This window comes from Drosophila erecta, unplaced genomic scaffold (genome assembly GCF_003286155.1).
Source record: "Drosophila erecta strain 14021-0224.00,06,07 unplaced genomic scaffold, DereRS2 tig00000021-arrow-pilon, whole genome shotgun sequence".
NCBI classification, from domain to species: Eukaryota; Metazoa; Arthropoda; class Insecta; order Diptera; family Drosophilidae; genus Drosophila; species Drosophila erecta.
The window spans coordinates 2,058,601-2,081,321 of record NW_020825198.1 but is presented as its reverse complement, the minus strand read 5'-3'; the positions used below and the strand labels follow the sequence as shown (position 1 = coordinate 2,081,321).

The 22,721-nt window shown below is 41.3% G+C and overlaps 3 protein-coding genes across 3 annotated transcripts; 2 read left to right on the top strand and 1 right to left on the bottom strand.

Annotated features, from left to right (window-relative positions):
• Positions 1 to 7,867: 7,867 nt before the first annotated feature.
• LOC26526321 lies at positions 7,868 to 9,203 on the bottom strand. The gene is made up of 2 exons (XM_026977632.1): positions 8,229 to 9,203; positions 7,868 to 8,173 (listed from the first exon to the last, which is right to left on the bottom strand). Exons 1-2 carry the CDS (start codon positions 9,201 to 9,203, stop codon positions 7,868 to 7,870), a joined length of 1,281 nt encoding a protein of 426 aa, XP_026833433.1.
• Positions 9,204 to 12,794: 3,591 nt separating this feature from the next.
• On the top strand, positions 12,795 to 14,115 carry LOC26526508. Its single transcript, XM_015158805.2, has 2 exons — positions 12,795 to 13,778; positions 13,833 to 14,115. Exons 1-2 carry the CDS (start codon positions 12,795 to 12,797, stop codon positions 14,112 to 14,114), a joined length of 1,266 nt encoding a protein of 421 aa, XP_015014291.1. The 3' UTR covers position 14,115.
• Positions 14,116 to 14,226: 111 nt separating this feature from the next.
• Positions 14,227 to 15,635, top strand: LOC26526118. The gene is made up of 2 exons (XM_015158737.1): positions 14,227 to 15,363; positions 15,423 to 15,635. The coding sequence occupies exons 1-2, from the start codon at positions 14,227 to 14,229 to the stop codon at positions 15,633 to 15,635; spliced, it is 1,350 nt and encodes a 449-aa protein (XP_015014223.1).
• Positions 15,636 to 22,721: the final 7,086 nt, after the last annotated feature.

Genomic DNA, 22,721 nt, shown 5'->3' with positions numbered 1-22,721 from the left:
CTAAGCACACACCACACACACACACATTCGCCCAAAAGTCTGCATGACTTTTTGGCGGCGAAGTAATTAAAGTCAATTGCCATTCTGCCAAAATGCGCTCAACGTGGCGTATACGTAATGCTATTGGTGTATGGCTCGTTTCCCCCTGTGCCCTCTTGCCCTCTGCCAACACCATTAGTTGCGTTGATTTTCCAGCTATTAGCTAACACCACAGAGTGTGCTAAATTTATTAAAGAACCGTCTGTCAAAATTCTGCTTGGCAAAATGTTATGGCTTAGGGGCTCAAAGCGCTGAAAACCCAAGCCTTATTTGGATTTTGATTTCATACTTTTGTGCTGCGCTCAACGTTTTTGTTTTACACCCGCCAATCTAGGTGCTATACCAAAGAAAGTCAGATATTTTATGGCTCTGTAATGCCATCGTAAAAGTTCAGTTTGTGGCCAAAACCGAAAACCATTTGCATTTATCCGCTAACAACTTTGTTATGTTGTCGGCTGGAGTTTGCTTGATTAGCCCATTATAGAGTGTTTTGACATTTACGAGCATATTTTTTGGTGAGTGGGGATAACGATGGGCAACACTTTTGAATATGAATCAACTACTGAAGAGATACTACTACTATAATTTAAAGCTTATAAAAGTGATTGGATATTTGTGGATTGCTCGTAAACGAATAGCAATTTTTAAGCAGGAAAATTAAATCGTCAATACGTACACGTTGATGTGCCTATAAATAATCGACATCGTTGGTAGTATTACCATAATAGGAAAATAATTTATTTATCAATAATATATTGAAAACATGTGCGCATGATTGAAGCACAACAATAATATTTTTTCTCGATTCGAAATCCTCAAGCTCTACCAATTATAAATATTTACTTAACCTTTCTCGGTGGTTTATATTTCCATAATTCACGAAAACTCCGCCGAATGGGAGTTATAATTTACAGACGCAGAGTTTTCCATGCAAGTGCAGCAAAATTTCTGCATCAGCTGCCATTGATATATATTTTTCACTCCGCAGTAATTTTTCCGCGCTTTCAACTCCGTCATCAGTCAGATGTTCAGGCCACGGTGACTTAATTTCGCTGTAAGTTCCATTGGCCTTAGCATAAATGCATTTTGATGCAGCTGCAGGCACACGAGGGACGCTAAACAGATTTGCACCTTGCATATATAAAGTCAAATTTGCAAGTTCGCTACGAAAATTCGCTACACAAAATATGCAAACGACAATGGGTGTCCCCTGTGAGAATGTTGCTCCTGGCGCTAAGGATCACAGCAAGCCAGGGAAAAAAAATACTTAAATTTTTTAAACTTGGCCAGCTACCATCTGGCAGGCAGCAGCTGAAAATGAAGTTGCTTTCTGAAGGGAATTGGGTGAATAGCTGGTTGTTCGGTGGGCGGCTGTGACTTAATGTGGATACGTGTTGGGCATTGCCAAAGATAAGTAAACGTTGAACTCAGCTTTGCCTTCCAGCTGCACAAGTGCACTGCTCACTGGTAATGTTTCTGTTTACGTGCCCAGCTCAGCTGCTTAAAATGCACTCCTCGGCATCGGCATCGGCATACGCTGCGTATGCGTGTTGTCGTTCTCCTAGTGCCAATCGAATGTTCTAATGTTTTGCAGCACATTAAATTGCCAATATGGCTTTATTGTCCTCAGATCTCCCATCCAGACTTCGCAGCCTCCGAGTTCCTGTGCCTGTGGCAGCGATTTATGCTGTCACATTTAGTGGGTGAGTTCGACGGGGCAGCAGTGAAAGCAGCAAGTGAAGCGGCGCCTGTGGGGCCATAACAACTCTACTCGCAGTCAAACACGTGGAGGCGCGATAGTGCTGACAAATCAGCACTTTAGTGTTTAAACAGCACTTTATTTGACAAACCTACTTCTTCAACTATGTTGCAATTCTCTTGAAAATAATTTTAATTTTAAAAATAATTGTCTTAAAAGAGGGATCCAAAAACCAAAAAAAAAATGGGCCGTTCTTATATAGAAGTTAATGTTGCAACAAAATAAATGTGTTCGAATGCTTAAGAATTCGCGTTCCCATATCTTAGGGCTTACTACAATTGCTTCCGCTGATTTGCAGTGTTCATGCTTAAATACCTCACTATATGTCTACTAAAGCCAGTTGGTTTCGACACCACTGCCTGTGGGAGCCACACAATCATTGCCAGTCACATCGGAGCGTGTGACTCGACTGGAGTCGCTGCGTCTGCTCCGGGCTTCCATTCGCAAGACATAAAACGTGGCACTCGATGATGCCTATGGGCGACTTCGCACATCGCGTTGAACCAATATATATATATGTGTGTGGGTGTAGTGGCGGTTGGTTGCCTACGAGCATTGCCATCCTGGCCTAAACATCACTTCACAACTGCCAAGCCGAGCACATCCGGTTTCCGTTAGTTGTGCAAGTCCGTCCCGCCCCGCCCCGTTCCGCCCAGTGCCACGCCCTCCGACAGCAGGACCTGTCTGTCAGTTGGGCTGATGTTACTTCAGGTAATATCATTTAGCCTTGTCCTAGGCGCACACGAATATGTTGGAAAAATATTATCTCGTTACACTGTTAAAAGTGTGAGAGTGTTCGGTGGACTTTTTCCCCTCGCGACTGCTTTCTTTTCTTTTTACCATTTTAGTTCGCCACCATTTTGCTTCTCGCCTAGTTTGGCTTGGCTTATGAACGGATATACGTGTCGCTTGCCTCAAAAGAAGCCAGGATGGTATAAAAAAATGTATATATATACATATATAGAAAAAAGATGAGAAAAAACTACGCACATTTGCCAACACCACCACAGGGGATAAATAGATGTGTGTGTGGGGTCGTGGGAGATGTTTAAATTTGATTTCAAGTGCCAGCATTTTGATGGCGAAATAAGTGAATGCGTGTTGCGGCAGCTTACGTGTCCTTGTTATGGCCAAAAGTTCCAGTTCAAGCTGAAAGTTTGAGGCGAGTCGAGAGCGTTTAAGGGAAACTTCAACTTGCGTACCGGAACAGGTTAAGACAAGTGAACTTAAAGCGCCAGATAAGAAACTTCAATCAACCGCTGGGGATTCCAGGAAGTTTCTTTCGTGATTTTCCAAACTAAAAAGTAGTTTGAGATAAGTCCCAATTTTCAGAGCGATAAAATGCGATTTGGTTTGGTCACGCTGGGTCCATTCAATAATTACCCAAAGCTGTCTTTTAAATTTATATGATTTCGGTTCGAAGGTTTAGTAGCTTAAACTTCTTTGACTTCAACAATAGGGCTCTTGGTTTTTAATATTACAATTTCTAAAAAAAGAACTCTGTTCGGTATAATGCTTTACAAAATGGTAATCCCATCGCTTTTCTTAACCTATCCGGCGTCTGAATTGCATGTTTGGCCATTTTTTTCTTTTTAATTGCCCCCAGCTTCGATTAAGCGTTTGATTATACATCTTTCCGTGTTTCCCGCTGCCGCTTTTACATTCTCCAGTTATTGTAATTTACCATTACCCCACAGTTCAACTGCCACATTGCTCCCCTGGACCAGCAGCTCACCCTTCATGGGCGCACAGTGGCTACAGTTTGGGGCACTTGCCAGGCAAAAGTTCCTCCGCAGGAGTCGTCGTTGGGAAAGCAGAATAAGAATAGCATGCAGCATAAGGAGCAACCACTCGAGGGGAACTGTGGGCGCCAAAGAGGGGAGCAAGTAGCTGAGTGGGTGGCAAAGTCCGTCGCTGGTGGTGCTGCTTGCTTTTGATTCCTCATGCGTGCAACGTTTACTCAGCCGCGTTCGGTGCCCGCGAGGGTAGCCAAAATAACACACATTCGCATCCCGTCGAACTTCTCGCCTTCTCCTTTACGTGAATCCCCGTCTCATTTTAGCAAGTAATGGGTATTTCAGCATATGGAGTAACTGTGTTCTCGGGAGCACAATAAATAATATTTTTGACGGAAATCTCTCTGATAATTACCAATTAATTAATTTATAATTACTTGTTTTGTAATACCAATATTAGAAAGAAAGTCATACAATTGGGATCTTAATAAGCCCTACCTCTTTTCCCTATTATAGCTATTTTTAAAGGCATCGCAATCATAAGGTGCTATTTATTTGTCTGATTACGGGGTACGCTAAATTCGTAACCCTGTGATGAGTCCTTTTGCTTGCTTTGTTCACGCATGAATTTGCAGGAGGGCTGCGGCGGTAAATGCGAAAATGAGAGCGGCGGCGACGATTCACGCTTCACTCTACTTGGCACTCACTTAATTATTGCACAAGGAACTGAAACGGGGGCACCAAGGCGTTCCGCCTGGGGCTGACACCACTACCAACACAGGCCAAGGGCTGCATGCCACAGGCAGTGCAAGCTGCAAGTTGCAAGTTGCAAGTTGCCACTGCAAGTGCAATTTGCAAGTGCAGCAACACTACAACTACGACTGCAGCTGGAGCAACAAACTTTGCAGTGTTGCAATGTGCTTGACATGCATGCTTAACCGTAATGTTAAAGTCAAATCGCCCATTCGCCTGGGTAAGAAAAGAGTTGAAAACTATTACATTTAATTGATATTAATGGCTAACCCACTAGTTCATAGCCAAAACGAAACATGGCACTGTCAGGCAATTTAATTTCCCTACAAGTCAAATAGTTTAACCTTCGCAAATTAGCTTGACCGCAAAACATCATTCACATCTGATGCACACGTGACACCCGTTGGAAAGTTTGCATAATCCATGGCGGAAATGTTTGAAACCGAATTTTCAATTGAAAATGTGTAAAACGAGAGAACGGTAATTAGTGGAGTTGCCCACAACTGACCTTTTCGATTCTTGAATAAATTATTTCCACGCTAATTATGCTTAATGTCCTGGCAATGGTTATTCGCTGGCACATCCAGCTGTTACCTGTCCTCCGGCGGCGCAAACACATACTCGTATAGAGTACATCGCATCCGGCGACAAGTTTTGCCCGCTTCCGGTCGGCAATTAAGTCGGGTGCAATTTGTATAAGCCACACCGCCGATACTATTGTTATCGGTCTGTGGCACACATTTCTGTGCGCGGTGTTTGCTGGCCATTTTTCATTTCGGTTTATCTGGTGCTTTCCTCGTGCTCCTGTTTAACAGGCTGAATGTGGTGTAAGCCCTTTTGGTTTGCTTATTTCGTTATCATTATCCTGTTATCCTGGAGCTTCTGCTGCTGCCAGGAGTGGCGCATAATTAAATTATCTCGCAATTGCCTGCTAAGTGCGCCCGACATTCGTTTATGTGGGAATTTAGCAGGGTATTAACTCCCACTCTCCTATTTCTTTGGCTATCCTAGCTCGGTTCTTTTAATATTTATTTAGCGGACCTTTTTATGCCTGCCACTCCCGGGCTTTTGTTCTTTTTTGCTCATTTCTGCGGCTACCCTAATTATAATCTCTGAAAATTTCAGTGAAATAAACTTGGTCCGCCACCCGATCACAAAAAACGTCAATAAGCTTGAACAACCTTAATTATTTTGTTTTGTGCTTTCTTTATATTTTTTAATCTTTGAAAACTTTCTGTAGCTGCCCAAGTTGTTTTCGCTGTTGACCCATTTGGCCGGGCATCAAACTGAAAAACTGGACTCGAAAGTTTAAGAGCATTTCCCGATAAAAAGGCAAAGTGTTTGGCCCGCTCACAGCAAAATCACTTTGTCATTTACATCTGCATCCTCATGGCCCCTTCCTGCATTCGGCACTTTGGCCAAGGACAACATCAGACTCATCAGAGGCTTTGCATAACAAATGCATTGTTTTGCCTTCAACTTCTCGGACTTGTAAGTATTGTTCCGAAAAGCTGTTGCACCAGCATACACACATGCACATCCCCAGCACATCCTGTTTGCTTAAAAGCTTCCGCTCGGCTCTGAGAAGCGTGTCCTTGTTGCTCTTAGCAAATGTGCAATTATGACCAAGCACGAGCCAACTGCCTGGCCAGCACATGCATGACCCAATGATTGACGCCGACTGCCATAAATCAATAGAGTGCAACTTGAGCATGGAAAAATGTCAACGATTGGACAAACAAAGCATTTCTTGCCTTGACCTCCGCTTATCTGGCCCTCATCTGCTCGTCAGAATTTATTTGCAAAAATAATGCCCATCATTGTTAATCAAAGGCGGACTAGGCAGGATCTGGGGAGTAACCCTAATGCTGACGCTGGTCAGCCATTGTTGTGCTGTCCGGTGGCCAATGGCCGATAGCCAGACATTTGCTAGTCAGGAATTCAGACCAACTGTGGCTTTTCGCCCGGCCTGCTGTGCTCGGTAGTATGTGCCCGGTGCTGTCTGAACTGCAGGCACAATCAAGGTTAAGACCATGGGAAATGGTATGGCCTAATTAGTTTTCTGTAGTGAAGCCAATTTATTTCAAAGTGCTTTCTGTATTTTAATATCTAGTAACATATATAAAAAATTAAAAAACATTAAGAGACCAGTGTTAATTTATCATACCTTTCCCAAACGTGCATCTCTATTATAATTTAATGTATGAGCTGTCTACTCCTAATTTGTATCTATTTAGCTATCCTCGCCTGTGGACATGTGTCCATCCTCACATACAGGCAAACACATATACACAAGTCCGCACTCATGTCCTTAACAATGGACGTTTGCAAACACAAACAACAATAGCAACAACCCGAGAGCCACTAACAACAATGGAGCGCAAAATTGCGGCTGTCATCAGTGAGGAAATTTGCATTTTGCACAAATTGCAATACGTAAGCTCTGCTTTTCTGCTCGTATCCTCCACTTTTGTTGCCTTCCCTACATTTTGGGTTGTTTTCCTTTTTTTTTCTATATTTTTGCACTGCTACACAATTTATTGGGCCGCATATCAAATGATTTTGGGGCCTTTAATGGGGCGTATATGGACGGCAAGATAGCTGTACAATAACATGGAATTATTTCGAACTCATTAGAGAGTGCAGCAGCAGGGGCGACAAGGAAATTGCATTTACCCATCCACCCCCTCACATGCATATCAATTAAGCCCCAAAATTGGGCGGGTGGGCTTCCTTTTGTGTGTGTGTGTGTGTGTGTGTATGTGGGCGGGTGACAATCGGGCTGCTAATGGTCGGGGGGCGTGGCTCATTAATGTTGCAGGGCCCCCGATCCGAATGCAGTTAATCGAAAGATTTTCCAGTCAACTGGCCTCGCGGGACTTGACTGTTCGAAAATTAGAAATCACGGAAATAGTTTCCGCCTGTGCACTGAACTGAAGTGGGCGTGGCCGGGGCCATAATTTCATTGATTATGCCAGGTCCGCCGAATGGATTTTAATTCAATCATTCACAGTCGAACGATGTCAGACCCAGTAGAGGAACAGCTATTGCTACACCGGAAACAATTGATTGATATACGAGTATGTACATACTTTTTTTCACCAAACCATAAATTATAAATCATATGATGAGTGATAGCACTCTGCGTTACCGGGAAAGAATTATATCGATATTGAGCAATAAAATAAAATACAACAGTAAAGATAAAATGCAGACTCGCTAGTGAAAAGTATTTTCAATCCGTGTAGATATGACGTTCATTACTCGCGTGTTAATCATACGCCACGTTGCACAGCTAAGAGCTAATTAAGGTTCGAACAACTCTAGCCCCTCGAGTGATTTAATAGATTTTCATTTTGACATTTTGTATGTATTCACGGAAAAGGGGTTTTGGGTGGCTGAGGTCCGCAAAGTGTTTGCTGAGTAATGAATGGTTAGGCATCCTTTTTCCTTTGATTTATTGGTTTCGTTTTCAGCAATTTTTTTCTTTCGTTTGTGTAACCCACCCAGCAGACGTGCTTTGCATAATTATCTTTCGAGAGTTTGGCAAGAGTTCAGGCCTCTGCATCTGTTGGTTTTATTATTCCAGCGCATGGCTCAGGACATAGGAATACATCGTTAAATTTTCGATAGTTAGTACTACCGGATCCGAGTCATTTGAATATATTTCAATGAATGAGAAATTTAAAAACTTATGCTCCAAATCTATTTCAAATCCGTTTGCGATAGCTATAATAGGTACTAGGCAAACGTTGAACATCAGCAGGAAGAAGTACTTCATGAAGCAGGCTGCTTCTAGTGTGAGTATAGTGTCCTGTTCGATCCTTAACTCCCACAGAGTGACGGTCGCGCATATCATATCCCGAAATGTATTTCCAGTCAGGATCTATGGGCTTACAGCGTTTAATAGTTAATAAAAAGGCTTAAGGAAGTTAAATTACCATTAAATCGAGAACATCGGGGGTTTGTTTGCAGCGATTCGAACTTATGCTACTCCATGTTTTTTGGAGCAGGAGTTGGGTGTTCCATACAGTTTTTAAGAACTTATTTCTCTGCGATTTATAGTCGCAAACAACAATAAGTAGAGTGCCAATGAGCAGAATTAGATTTCCAAAGTATCTTATGTGCCAAAACTGCAATCTCAACGACACCAATCGGCTATGATCCCAATCAAAACCAGCTTCATAAGCAGCGCGGTAGAAAACGCTTGATAAAAGTACTACTACAGAACATATGTACACACTGAAGTAATGGGATATGTCTCGTTGGATTTGCTGTACGGTACCGTGAAGTTTCATTATAGTCCTGATTCTTCTCCAGTGCTCTTCATTCGTAAGTTGATTTGAAGTAAATATCTGATTCATAACTATGTAGATGGAATGCAGCCAAATGTAGCTGTTAACGAAGAGGAGAAGCTGCAGATGCCAGCCAAATAGGCAGGAAAACACCAACAAACGTTGGATGACGTTCTTTAAGGACCGAATTTGCCAGTAGATGACGAAGACCAGTTCAATAGATATCAGCCAGGAGCAGCAAAATGCCCGCTTGACGGACACACAAAACATAGTTCCCATTGTGGATTGCAGATTCCTGTGAACTTTCGCCATCTCATTCAAAGTTGCTAGCATTGATCTCTGCAGATATTTGTAATAGAGGCAGGGCAGGAAGTATATAAAGAGGCTACCTCGATCGATAACATATCCATCGAGATACATTAAGTAACACGAAAGACACAGGAGGCTCCAGAAACAGAAGAAGTATATGAACACCTGATGCCCAAAGTCGAACTCCTGGGTGTCCTCATTGTATCGCAGGTTGTACAAGCACAGAAATTGGCACACTTTCTTCTGGTAATCGAAGTAGCTGACAATGTGGCACACGCAGAGCAGTTTGTGCAGCGGCGCTGACAGCGGCATGTTTCCAACTAATTGGACTAGCGACAGCGACGGCAACAGGATGAGTCGTCCTGTGCAGTCAAAGGAGCAAAAATGCGACTGACGGCCATAACAATTTGGTGAGTACTTAGCTCTAATGTGTGAATGTTACACCGGTATAAAATATAACAGTAGTTTAGTCTTAAGTACTTAAGAGCACTTCGCCGTATAGACCGTAATAGATCTAAATACCATTTTTATCACATTGTGTTAAAACACATTGTAAGGAATATTTAGCTCTTAGTCCTGCTTTTAGTTACTACCCCCATTGACTTATCCGTAATTTGTTTGAGTGTACCTCTGCTTTGTACTTGGATCCCTGGGCAAATGCTTTTAGCTCCTCCGGAGCTGCGGATAATTGATGGCATTGCCACACACTAAAACCACTTCAATTAGCGGACTCTGTAGTCAGTCCGCCAAATCGATAAGTTGCACACGCTTAAATATTTAAAAATTCTACCGAACCGCTGTCAGACCCACTTCAGATTTGCGTCGCTCACGTAGCAAACTAATTTATTTGCGAACTGGGAATTCGCCGCAGAAGCCCACCTTCGCAAAGAGCGACAAAAAATAAAGCGCAGAGTGTGTAAACTCGGTCAAACCTGACTTTCAGTTCAGCACCGAATGGCGATTAATTTGTTCAGGTCTCAATCGCTGCTTGCTCACTTCCCTCCCTCAACTTTCCACTTGCCACTTGCGAAGGAGATTTGCATGGCAGCATATCGGCCATGTTCATCGCAGCATAACCCAAAACTGTCAAACTCAAGCGGCTCCTTCCTTAGGCGACTTTTCTACGCTGCTAACCACACCACACTTAGCGAAATTTAGAGTACTGCTTTTGTATAATATTTTTTTAGCGGAATGTATACTGAATGTATTTGTGTTAGAAGGAAAAGTGCCGCTCAACGACCAATTTCTTTAGGTGTACTTGCTTTCCTACTCAGCTTTCAACGCTCGCCGTTTACTTTGTCATTTCAATTTTGAATTCGTGTCGTAGCGCTCAGCGCTTTTATGTGGCATTTTTAAAATCCTGTACATGTCGGCCCAGGCACGGATACCCAAGGACCCTGGTCCCAGGACTCAGGACCAAGAGCCAAGGACCAGTCTGGGCGCCACGTTGGAATTCAATAAAGAGCTTCGACTGGCCGATGTCGGGATACTAGGCTGTTGGGCTCGCAGAACTGATGAGGGAAAGCAAGAACGGATGGCAGGAAGGCAGGAAGAAAGGCAGACAGTTAGCAGGGCATGTTTGTCAAACAATCATTAGAGACGTCAGTCGGCAGAGGAAAAGCTGCAGGAATGTAGGCGTTGGAAAACATCACAATCAGCGTTAGCAGCTGCCGTCTGAACCACATCACACCTAACCGGAGTAGATGGCAGATATCCGTCGACCACTTCATTATGTGCGAATTTACGACGGCAGTTAAATAAGACGTCTTTGCAGAAAATGAGCGGAATATTATTCCAGCTCTCAGCGCGAAACTTCACAGGAATGTGGAAGGCTCCAGCTTAAACCATTCCTTTTTTTCGTAATGGCTTTTAGGAGTTTCTAGGAAATTCTGGCATTAAAAATATGACTTAGTGAAAAAAAAAGAAAAATATATAATATAAAAGCTATTGAGAGCATGGGTTTTAATAAAGCTTTGGCTTTTCTAATTTTCTAAGCTTCTCCATAGCATAATTGGAGAAATGTCTGCCACAGTTTTTACTAACAAAGTTGCTACAATGTTTTCGCTTCAATCTTCTATCCTCAATGCACAGGATTTTCGAGTACGCAGCTGTCCACACTCAACATTCCGACAAATGCAGCAATTTTCATTAGCTTAAAAACTTTGCCTTACCAACTACATTTTTAATAAGTTTGTTTGTTTTGTTTTTTATCGCTGGCTGGGGTGTTCTCCAAAAATGCAAAAAGGGCATGTGGAACGAAGGCGAACGAAAGAGCGTCAAAAACATGCATAAATCATCAAAAGCATTTCTGACAACTAATGAAAATATGCAGAAATTTATAGCCGAACGAAATCGACAAAAAAATGTTCGACTAAAGCGTGGAATCAAAAAGAAAAATCCCTATAAAAAGTTGGAGTAAAAAATAAAAGTAAGAAAGACTCTCCAACTAGCCGACGGCAAAAAGCATTTAAATTGAAAAAATGGCAGTCCAAAAATAAATTCATTTGCTTTATGCATGCCGCACGCAGCAAACAAACAGAACAAAAAAATGGAGCCTGGCAAGTGGCAAGGACACAGACAGGATATGCGGTAGAAGTTTTATGTGGCAGTTTATTTTTGGCGACACTATCACAGGAACAGCTCCCAATACCCTCGAACCCTTTTATGCAGTATAAAAAGTTGTTGAGTGAAGTAAAAAAGCCGATTCTTGCTTGACTAACTAAACTCTCTTTTGCAATTTAGACCATTGAGTAATGCTTTTCTTAACTTTCCAGTTTTCAGAGCAACTGCACATTAAATTATTTTTAATAACTAAATTAATTCCATGATATTGAAAATGTTACACAAGTGCCCATGGTTCCAAAGTCCCATAAAATAGGTAAGATATTGAAATTATACTTTATATTCCCTGTTATTTTTGGAGTGTACCCCTAGGTTCCTTTTTTCGTGTCACGCCGGTTACAGGACGAAGGTCCGGAATGTGACACGATGCGGCGACGAGAGGACAACGATGCGGCCATGTATAAAATTTTTCACAATTGCAATTTGTAATAAAAACATGCACTTTTTCCCATTGTTATATGCGGCCACACAAGCTGTCCTGTACTGCGGCATGGAGATCCCCATCGCATTCATATATGTATGTGGGCTGGGGAAGTTACATGCGTGTAAAACCATTTGCCGGGCGATGAAAAAGCCAGGAAAAAACTTTGGCCAAGATGCCACCAACCGGGGGAGAATGGGCTCCGGTGCGCTGGCAATGGCCAGACAGAGATAGAGGTAAACAGGGATTGTGTGGAGCACGGGGACGAGGTGACCTCTTATGGCTTTATGCCATTTTAAGTGCTCCACCCATTTCATAGCCGTATCCATAGCCACATCCACATCCATATCCCTATCCACTTCCACATCCGAGTGTCAACTGCTAAAGCGGTCCGGAGTGCAACTCCGCAAATAAACAGAGCATAAAATATGATTCTCTTTATTTTTTCCAAGTAATTCTCGTGGGTAAAAAAACTCTGAGAGGTATGTTAACAATGGAAAATAATTGATAGTGGCTGATGCTCTTTGTGTTTATGAACAAAACCTTGTACAAATTTATTAAAAAGTTTTTCGCAAAGGTAATGAATTTGCAAACCAGTCGCGCACTCAAATGTATTAACTCGTTCATTTGGTACACGCATTTTAAACGAGTTTCTGGAGTATTGCAGACTACCTGATTAATATAGTTCGTTAATTGAATAAATAACCATGAACTAGGATAAATGCCATTAGATCAGCAATAATTATATAAACGATTATCTATTATCATACTCAATCCAATTCAGTTCAATTGAAATGAACTTTCCCCTGTTTTCGATACAGTTTTGTGATAGTTCAGTGACGACGCTTATTACCACACAAATGGAGAAACACGCAACTGCCAGGGGATTTTGTCTGTGCCACTTAATGTGTGTGTGGTATCAGACTGGAAGGATCGGACTATATTTAGGTTTCTATAACGTGGGCTACTCGGAGCACCTGAGGCAATTTGTATGCGACGAGCAACTATACGTGCAAATAATGGCTTTTGTTAATCTGCTGACCAGTTGGCTTTATCTGTGCTTCAGTCATCGCTGGATGTACGACCAGTTTGTGATCCTACTATATTTTCCGCTATATATTTACTTTTTAATCCTGAGAAGACACCTCGCGAAGCTGTTGAATGAATGTGCTGGCCTGCATAGGTCGATGCAAATGATTATGGGAGATCTGTTGTGTGCAAAGATTCCTCGAGAATGTATCTATACCCTACTGCTAGTCATACTGATTATTCTGCGACTTCTATGGCAGATACGAATCTATTCGGTTTACCAGAGTATTTTTTTATTCGGCGTGGGATTTATTTATCACTTTGAGCTGCTGTTCTTTGGAAACTATCTGATCTGGCTAAGCTGTATCTTCAGATCGCTTAATGCGTTTCTCTTGCAAGACATGAGACATGATAGATTGCATATGTTGAAGGGAGTGCTGAGACAGCAAACCATAATTTGGCGCGTTCATCAAACTGTTTCACGATACTTTGCCCTGCATATCATCAGTTTTATTATCCAGCCGGGCATAAAAATATGCATATTGCAGAGTACAAGTCAAAAAATGAATGCTCAAATGATTTCACTAATGTTACATTTACTTCTATTGGTCTTATTTTTGACAATTGCTTTGAACCTACAAAAGCAGCATCGCAAATTTCAGAGAAGTTATCTTGTTCTTAAAGATGATCCCAACTATTTTGTATTGAAATCCTGGAGCCTGTTGCACCATAGAACTTTGCCAAAGGCATTCGAAGTGACATTTTTGCGAAAGCGGAAAAAAATTCGGTACAAACAGGATGTGGTAACTATGATGGTGAGTATTCAATAACGTTATTATATATTTTTATAAATATTTGATATTTTTCAGTTCTCGAACAACTACCCGGTTCTGCAATTGACCAAACAACCACTCTATTTAACATTTGTTGGCTTTAAACCTTTCAGGTTTGGAATTTCTCTTTCTATGCTAAGGAGTTGCCTGAAAACCCACATCCGTGAACTTATGTTAATGCTAGTAATTCGCTCAGTTTTCAACAAAAACGTAACGTGGCAGGATTATGAGTATGAGTCCCAGGACGATTTGAATGGAAATGTTACCCAAACAATTAGTCAAGTTTATCGCTTTTATTTCTATGATGAGTTCGAGTGAATAGTAAACAGCAAAATGAGCCACATTAACCTAATTATCAATTACCTAATGGTTGAGAAGAGTCATTATGGTATGAATGACACTTTGTGGGAACTTTTAGTTGTTTTTCAAGATGGCTCGACTTCGCTTCATCCTTAACATAGCCAAAGTTCTGCGGTTCCCTTCGCATTTTTTTGGTCTTCTACAGCTGAGGTTTAATACATCTCAACAAACATATCAACAAAGGCCAAACTTTTGCAGGTTTTTACCTGCCGTTTTTATAACTCTGATATTGCTCTTGCATAAGCTATCAAGCTATGGATTGGAAAGAGAGAACAAGCTGGTAAACGTATTACAAATTGAAAAGAGACCTCTGAGAAGCGAACTAGAACTATGGAGCGAAAACTTAACCAGCATTTATATCTTTCTGACTCTAGTCTGTTCATTAGTCAACAAGAATGAACTATGGAAATTGATAAATGAGGCGCAAACGAACTATAAGAAGCTAAAATCACTGCTGGGAAAGCATTTAGTACTGGAATGCTCCTGGGTCGTCCTCATATATGTCATACTTTTGCTACTTTTACTAGCTATGATGTTAGTTAACATTGTATTTCTCAACTGGCCAAAAACTTCTGGCGAACCCAATACTGTAACGGTTGCCGAACTGCATCAGCTTTCCGATTACATAATGGGTATACCCAGATTATTTTTTGTACTAATTATGGCACTACGTATTCTGTTTCATCTAATTAACGCTGGGTGGCTTCAATGCTTAAGAATGCTACGATTGCAGAGGAATCTCAAGCTGTATCAGTTTCAGCTTCGCAATATATTCTCAAATCAAAAAGGGGTCAATATCTTGGCAGGTCACTATTTTAAAGTGTCCTACATGTGCTTTCTTTGCATGATAGCTTTCCGAATAGCTGAATTTCTGCAGTTCTTTAAATATAATGCCGATGAGCTTGTGCAGAAACAGAAGAGCCAGGATGATCTAGACGACGAAGCGTTTTGGGAAGGCCAGGAAGACTCAAGGCAGCCAAATCTCAAGGAGCCGCTGATGACACCTTTGCTGATATTATCCTGGCATTTTGCATTGTGGATGTTGCTACTTGCTGCAGCTTACACTCAACAGAAGGAATATTGCAACTTAATGGAAAAAAGCTGGAATTTCAAATCGGATGAACACGATTGCGAAATGAAAGAATTTCTGGACGAAAACTGCTGGACGGGGCATGCTTTTAAGCAATTGGATATTCTGGATTTACTGGTTTGTACATAATATAAACAAGGATGTGGTGCTTATATTGTGTATATTTGTATCCACAGTTTTTTTCAGGAATCCCTATATGTGACCATCAACCTGTTTCCATTTGTTTTATAACGAACAAGTTACGAAATAGTAACTCTGTGTATTTTAGTTTAAATACCATAGCCAGGCACTTTAAGCTACTTTTAAATCTTGTAGTTGCGGCAGGCATCGTCTACATTGTGCAGCAAGTGGAACTCAGACATCTACAGCAATACCTTGAACAGGTGTAATAATAAAGTTAACTTACGCAACTCATCATCATGGCAATTAAATAATAATCAAATTAGTATATAAATTATTTATGCCACAAAAGAACCCCAGATGCTTTGTGTCCACTTTCCACCTTTCCCTCAATTACTTAATGAATACAAAGCAGAAAGTCGGGTGGCCAACCTTTCTGCCATTTTAATGACCTGACCTCGGGCCTCTTTAAATATCACAGACATAAAAAGGCAACCCTCAAAACTTTTGCCATTATGAACATAAAATGGAAAGCAACAAATGGCAGCCGTATTGTTGGTATTCCATTGGCCTTGGCCCATCGTATCTTAAGGATGCGCACCTTTTTGTTGGCACCAAAAAGGTGTAATTTATGCGCCAAACTGGATTGAATTCATTCGCAGTCCAGATTTACTCCCGGGCACAACATATCGATACAGTGAAGAAAATCAAATTAAATTCAATAAATTAACATAAATCTGCAAAAATTCCATGGCACTCCGTTGTTGCCCACTTTGCTCGGTATGCAAATGGCGAATGCACAGGCATGAGCTCACTTTTTCTTCCCTTTTTTGTGTATCGTGGCTCCGAGTCGTGGAGTCACTCGATCGATTCCAATAAACTTCTTGCCACATGATGCGAGCTACTGGCAACATATGCGCCACCGATGCAGCCGCCGGCTGCCAGGCACTGAAATTCAATCAAGGCAAGAATTCGAAAGCCAAAAAGGAAATGAGTCGACCGGATTAAGGCACGGTTTGGTTTCACTTCACAGGCAATCATGTAAGCTATTTCGAAAAAAAGGCATAGTTTCTTAAAGTACTAACTATATAAAATAGGTGTATAAAATAGGTGTAAAGCTGATAGACCTTCAAAGAAAACTAATTGGAGTACATCTATTGGGGATGTAATATCAAAAAATACTTTTCTAATCCGTAAACTTATATAACTGTATAACCAATTTTTGTAGACCTTATGTGCAAAGTACCTTATCGGCATGACTGGCAAAAGTCGACCAGATTTAATCAACATTTTTTGAACCGAAACCACTCAGTGCGGCGGATGTTCGAGCACTTAAAGAGTGCACCTTGAAATGGCGCTTGGCATCGCTGACCCGCTGCCATTTTGAGTCGGCGCCGCCATTTCGTCGGCCATTTTCGTCGCGCAATGTGTGTAGGCGCCACGTCTATGTGTCTGCAATTTCTTTTGGCAGTTTTGAAAGTCTGCCAAAATGGACAATGCCAGAAAGGCGGAAAACTTCAGAGGGCCGGAGCGAAATGTGCACAATATTCGCTTAGCTGCAGTTTGGGAATTCGTATATTCCGATCTAGTAATTTAGTGACACGTGTGTGTTTGGCAACCGCGGAAAATATTGATTATGTGCGCGTTTGGGGCGGGACGCGGTTGATTGTCTGCGGTGACAGCTGTCAGCTGAGCGTTTCAGCCGCCTTGACTTCTGACATGCATAATTAATGCACATCGGGTGGGGCCACAAAAGTCAAAGAGTCGCCCTGGGATGGATAGATGGATAGATGGTTGGATGGATGGATGGCTGGCTGGGCTGGCGAAGTGTGGCTAATGAAATTTTAATTAGTGCAAGACAAGCGATAAAAAGACGTAAGAACTAAATTACCATAAATGGCAGAGCCTGAGGAAAATCAATGCTAAACAGGCCACTCACATATGATCAGAGTTCCGGGGCAATTACATGCATCAAAGATTCATATCTCCTAAATGCCGCATGGCGCCGCCGTCTTTCCCTTTTCATAATGCCATCATAATGGCTTTATCTCTCAAGCAGGCAATAAATCTTGTGGGCCCCCAAAGGAGAGCCCTAGATAAAATCCAAAGTAGGAGGCCTCTGAGGTTGCCATGGTCGTATAATGAAATATTACGCATACGCACAGTAGAGCACTCATCTAACCCACTTTCTTTGGCCCACTTTGCTCAGAGCACGACGCCCATCATAAAAGTTAATTAATACGGCTTGGTTAGCTGCTAAATACAGTGCAAAATATTCCCTGACCCAGACCCGCTCACGTCATTTATCATCCTGCCTAGCCAGTGGCACACGGGGCGGATACGTAATATGCGCTGACAGTCAGTTGACCACTGATTTTAAGCCTGCACCACCTCATCCTCCATCCGCTGGCAAACCGGGGTGTTTTGGTATCAGCCATCAGCTATCAGCGAATGGGAAATCATTGGATATTGCACAAAACAAATTTGCATGTAAATTCCAATGGGCACATTGTCGACTCGGCGAGATTAAAGTGTGGAATGTGAATGTGAAGAGTCGCAGATGACCTACGTTGAAACTGGTTATGATACTCCAAATAATTTACCCAGTACACAGAAGAGTTCACCTTATGATCCAAGTCAAATGCATTGTATTTTATACGTTTTTTTCTTTTTAGCCACAACACTTATTTTTTCGATTGCCCCGATATTCCCGTGATTACCCCTCATTCAGGTGACTAAAAAATATGCAAACGAAGTGAAGTATCTATGTAAATGTTTGTTGGTCTAGAGCCTGGCGCGGGTTTTACCTGCCATTTGGCATTGTGCGGAGTCCTTCCAGTTCCCCAATTTGCATCTGCCCCTCACTTATTCTCCATACGTACGATATATATTTGAATCTCCGGGCTGGCAAGAAAATGTGTTTCGTTTTTAAACAAATCCAAATGAAATCTGCGCAAAACAACAAAGTTGTGCCCTGAAAAAGTTTTCATCATGCGAAAAAAAAGAGACTTTTGGGCTAAAGAAAGAAAAACTTTGTTCTGGCTGTGCATTTTGTTTTCTGATAAATTTATCCAGATATTGAAATCTATTTGTAATATTTCTTTCCTGTCTTTTTTTGCTTTGATATAGAGAGGAATGCCTGATGAAATTCTGTGCTGTATACACTTTTGATTGAATTTTCAGTTTGCCATTTTGCCTTTTCCATTTCTGTGCCGTCAGCCGGAGGCAAATTAGAGATTGAGAGGGGGCGAAATAGGTTTTGTAAGCATTTTCCGAGCAACAATCTTCAATTACAGCCGGTAAATTGCTTGGGGCGAGGTTTCGGGAGGGGTGCGATGTCGAGATTTAATCACAATTAACGTCATTCGAGCAATCGGATAAAACCACAAAAGCCAATTAGTCGGCAACAAACTTGGTGATGTATCACAAAAGAGGGAAAATGAAAAGTATTTAATATCGCGATAATTGTATCATAATGGCAAACAAGTGCATAAACAAAGATAAGGCTAAACTCATAAATAATGCTGAAATCATGCATGAAATCCCGCCGACAATGTGCAGCACAAAAAGTGCAGCTGTCAATTGAATTTATTATATAATTAAGTGCAATTTGTGTGCCGCTAATTGCGACTGTTTTTTGGGCTTCATTCGCGGCTAATTATTTAATGCCAAGTAAAAAACGGTGAAAATTCGTGCAACGTGCCCATATAAGTGTGCCATAAAATCGGTAATTCGCGGACATGATTTAAGGCTTATTAAAGTGAAAAACTCGCGCAAGTCAATTAAAAGTTAAGCTAACGATAGATTATTTCTGGGATTAAGCTTAATATTTACCAATTTTAAACTGATTACATTGAGCTTTCAAACTGCAAACAAAACTTTTCAATACTGATGGGCATTGACACCTTTTAATAATATTTAGCCGCAGGCATATAATTATTTTTTATAAAACATCATTTAACCATGTTTTCGATAAATATCTGACACATGTGAATAACAAACAATGCTCTTTTACGACCCCTTCATACCATTTGAAGCTCTTTCGTGATACTTCATGTATTCATATTTTCAACCGCAACAATAGGTTTAATCCATGCACAAACATTTTGTTAAACAGATATTGCATTCAGAATTCCCATTGAGTGTAACGCACATTTTACCCATTTGCCCATTTAGTTGCAACTCTTAGGTGCCGCAGATTTTTAATTAATCAATGACAAATTGTTCACGCAAATTGTGCGACCGCACTGTGTGCTCAATGGCTGATTAATTAAACAACAATAAATGCAGACGCCCTGCGCCGGCCCCACAGATTTTTATATTAATTATAAAAATGTTTCCCATTAATGTTATGTGCAAATTTGTATCGCTCTTTTGCGCGTTGGCTATTTGCAGGCTCATTAAAAGTGAACAATGCCTGGCTGCACATTCCACCACTCTCTGTTTTTGCTACTTATTAAATGTCATTTTCATTAAAAAGCAGCACGGCGGCGAAATTAAATTGTTTACTTTGAAAGTTGCTTCTTGATTTTGAAAAAAAAAAAACTTTCTGCGCCCGGGCTCCTTTTATGACATTTATTAAGCTGTCCTGGAGACAGGCAGCCCAGCTTGTTATGAAATGCAAGTACGCAGTACAAAAAGCGCTGCACACTTCCTGAATTATGAGTAGAACTGACGCAAGGACTTGCAGGACGTGGAGGATCCCGAGGAGAAGACGCTGCGAAAAGTCAGACTTTGAACATGCAGCGCTGATTCGGAATGCAGTCAGCTCCAGTTTTCCGCTTTGCCTTTGAAGCTTCTACACGGGAATGAAAACCGTTTCAGCTGGGTGTTCATTATTGGTTCATCAGAAGTCTCAATAACTAACATCACAGGGATTAAAAACAAACAGATGAACGTTGTTAAAAACATGTTATTGAATTTCATCCATTTAAAAGTTAAAGCATTGCATATCCTACTAAAACCTGTACGTATCATAAAGTTCCTGGCTCAAGCTCTTGTTATCACCTACCGAACTTCTTGCTAATTCATTTTTCGCACTGTAATGCCACTGCACTTGTGCGGCATGCGGAAATGTTTCTGGACTCCTTCGCATTGTGGCAAATGTTTATTTCATGTTTCTCAAGTCCGAGCACGTTGTTTGTAGTGCGGGAGTCCGGAAAGTTCGGGAAATTCCCCGTTCGCGAAGCCGCAACTCAGTCATTTCGCACAGACACTGGACTCGAGTGTCCCGCTTAATCTTATTTATTTATGACTACCCTCACTCCACCACGGCTACCTGGCAACCCTGTTGTGCTCATGCTTACACAAGTACTTACAGCGCTATTCAGAGCTGCCAGGCTCTGTTTACACATGAAATGCAACGCTCATCGAATGCTACTTTAAGGCTTTATTGCCCCTGGATCCCCCGGCCATCGAGAGTAATTGAGGGCAGTCGATTGTTAAATGCACTTACCCTCTGTTTATCTAAGCAGCGAAGCGGATCAAGGTGTTAGACCCTCGTCATTGAAGTGAAAAGTTCAAGGACTCCGCTTTACTTCTTGCTGTAGTGTTTAATAAAAACCTAGCTTAAATGGCTGGCGAGCAAAACGGTTTAAGGCCTTGGAGAATTCCATAATTTAATGAATTGCTTAACCAATTTATTAGGAACGCCTAAAAATTAAATATTTATCATTTCACTAAATAAATCAATTTTTTGTCTTGTTTACATTATAATGATTTGTGTTCTTAAGGCTGAAAAAGCATTTTCCAGTTATAGCCCATCTCAGTTTGTTATAGTATATCATAATAGTTCTTAGCACTGAGGAACTCGAATTCATTTTATCTATCGCAGTTGGTGTGGCCACTTCCCTCCCAACTATCGTATAGATTTCCTGATAGCCAAAATAAATTGGCGTTACAGTTGAGTAAACTTTTGGCCAGCATTTGCCATGTGCACTCGAGAGTATTTGCATACGTATTGGTGGCGGGTTCACCGTTTTGAGAGGGTTAAAGTTTTCGGGGGAGGTCGGACTGTCGACAGTTTTAAAACTTCCCAGGCAATCAAAGTGTTAACAGCTGGGCTATAAAACTTTGGCCAAAAGAAACTTTAGCACTGCATGGAAATGTTCGAGTGTGGGTACGCTGTGGATATCCATGATATCTATGTGTATCTGCGAGTGTCTATGTGTGATTAGGGGCCCGTGATGCAGGCACATAGATGACCCACTTTGGACATCCATTGAGAGCTGCCCTAATGAGCTCGGCATCTGGCAAATTGCTGCATGGCATTAACACCACAGAGGCCAATAGCGGCAGCTGTATCAATGTCATTACGACATCTGGGGGATCATCGTCTTTCACCTGTTGAGTGGATGCAATGGCATGTCTGCGAGTCTGGAGTCAAGAATGCAAATTTGGGTCACCCAACCCTACCAATGCTAAATTTAAGATCTGAGCACCTTTGAGTATTCAGCTTTTATGGTGTCTTAGCCCTTTAAGGCGTACCAGCAAATGTACCATTGCTTTATTGAGAAGAGCTCACCCACGCACAACTCAAACAAAAAGCGACTTGTTAAGCTGATTCCTACGTGTTTAAGTTTTGTCTTTCGTTTGTGTTTACATGTGTTTGCCCAGAGATAGAGGGAAGCTGCCCAGCCATAGAAACACTGACCCCGAAGAACATTTATTTGATTAACCCAGCCAGGCCCACAAACCAACGCCCTTTTGAGACATAAACCCACGCAGATTTATTTGGGCCAGCCCGAAATGGGCGGCAGCTCGGGGCTAAATCATGTCTAGACAAAAAAGAGCACATATTCAGTGGTCAGAAAGGTGCCCGAAGGATTTAATCAGCTGCGGTATAATGACCGCCAATTAGCGTTGTTAACGCAATGCGTTGGCCAGCTTTAATTCAATTTACCGGACACCCATATCGTGTTACGCAATTCGCAAGTTACATACACAAAAAGTCACATATTTATTTAGTCCAAACGGCAGCTGTCCAAACTATCAGTCCCAAGGGGATTATTTCTATATATTTTTGCAGCAATTATCGCACAATTTGCATTCCCAATTGGGTTACACATTTCAAACAAAATCGTAGCAAGATTTCATCGAATTCCAAGTCAACAGTAAAAGTGAAATATGACTCGACAGAGATTTTTCTTATGGTCAATAAATCCGAACAAAAACTAATAAATATTCTGGCATATCGAATAAATAAAAGCAATTTTAGTTGCAAATTATTTTGCCTTCTACAATATTACAGGCCCATAAAGAATGTACCACATTCAATCAAGAAATTGATATTCAGCAGGCAGAATTTGAGCTTTGAAAAATACGAAAATTGGACAGAAAATTAAATACTGGCCACT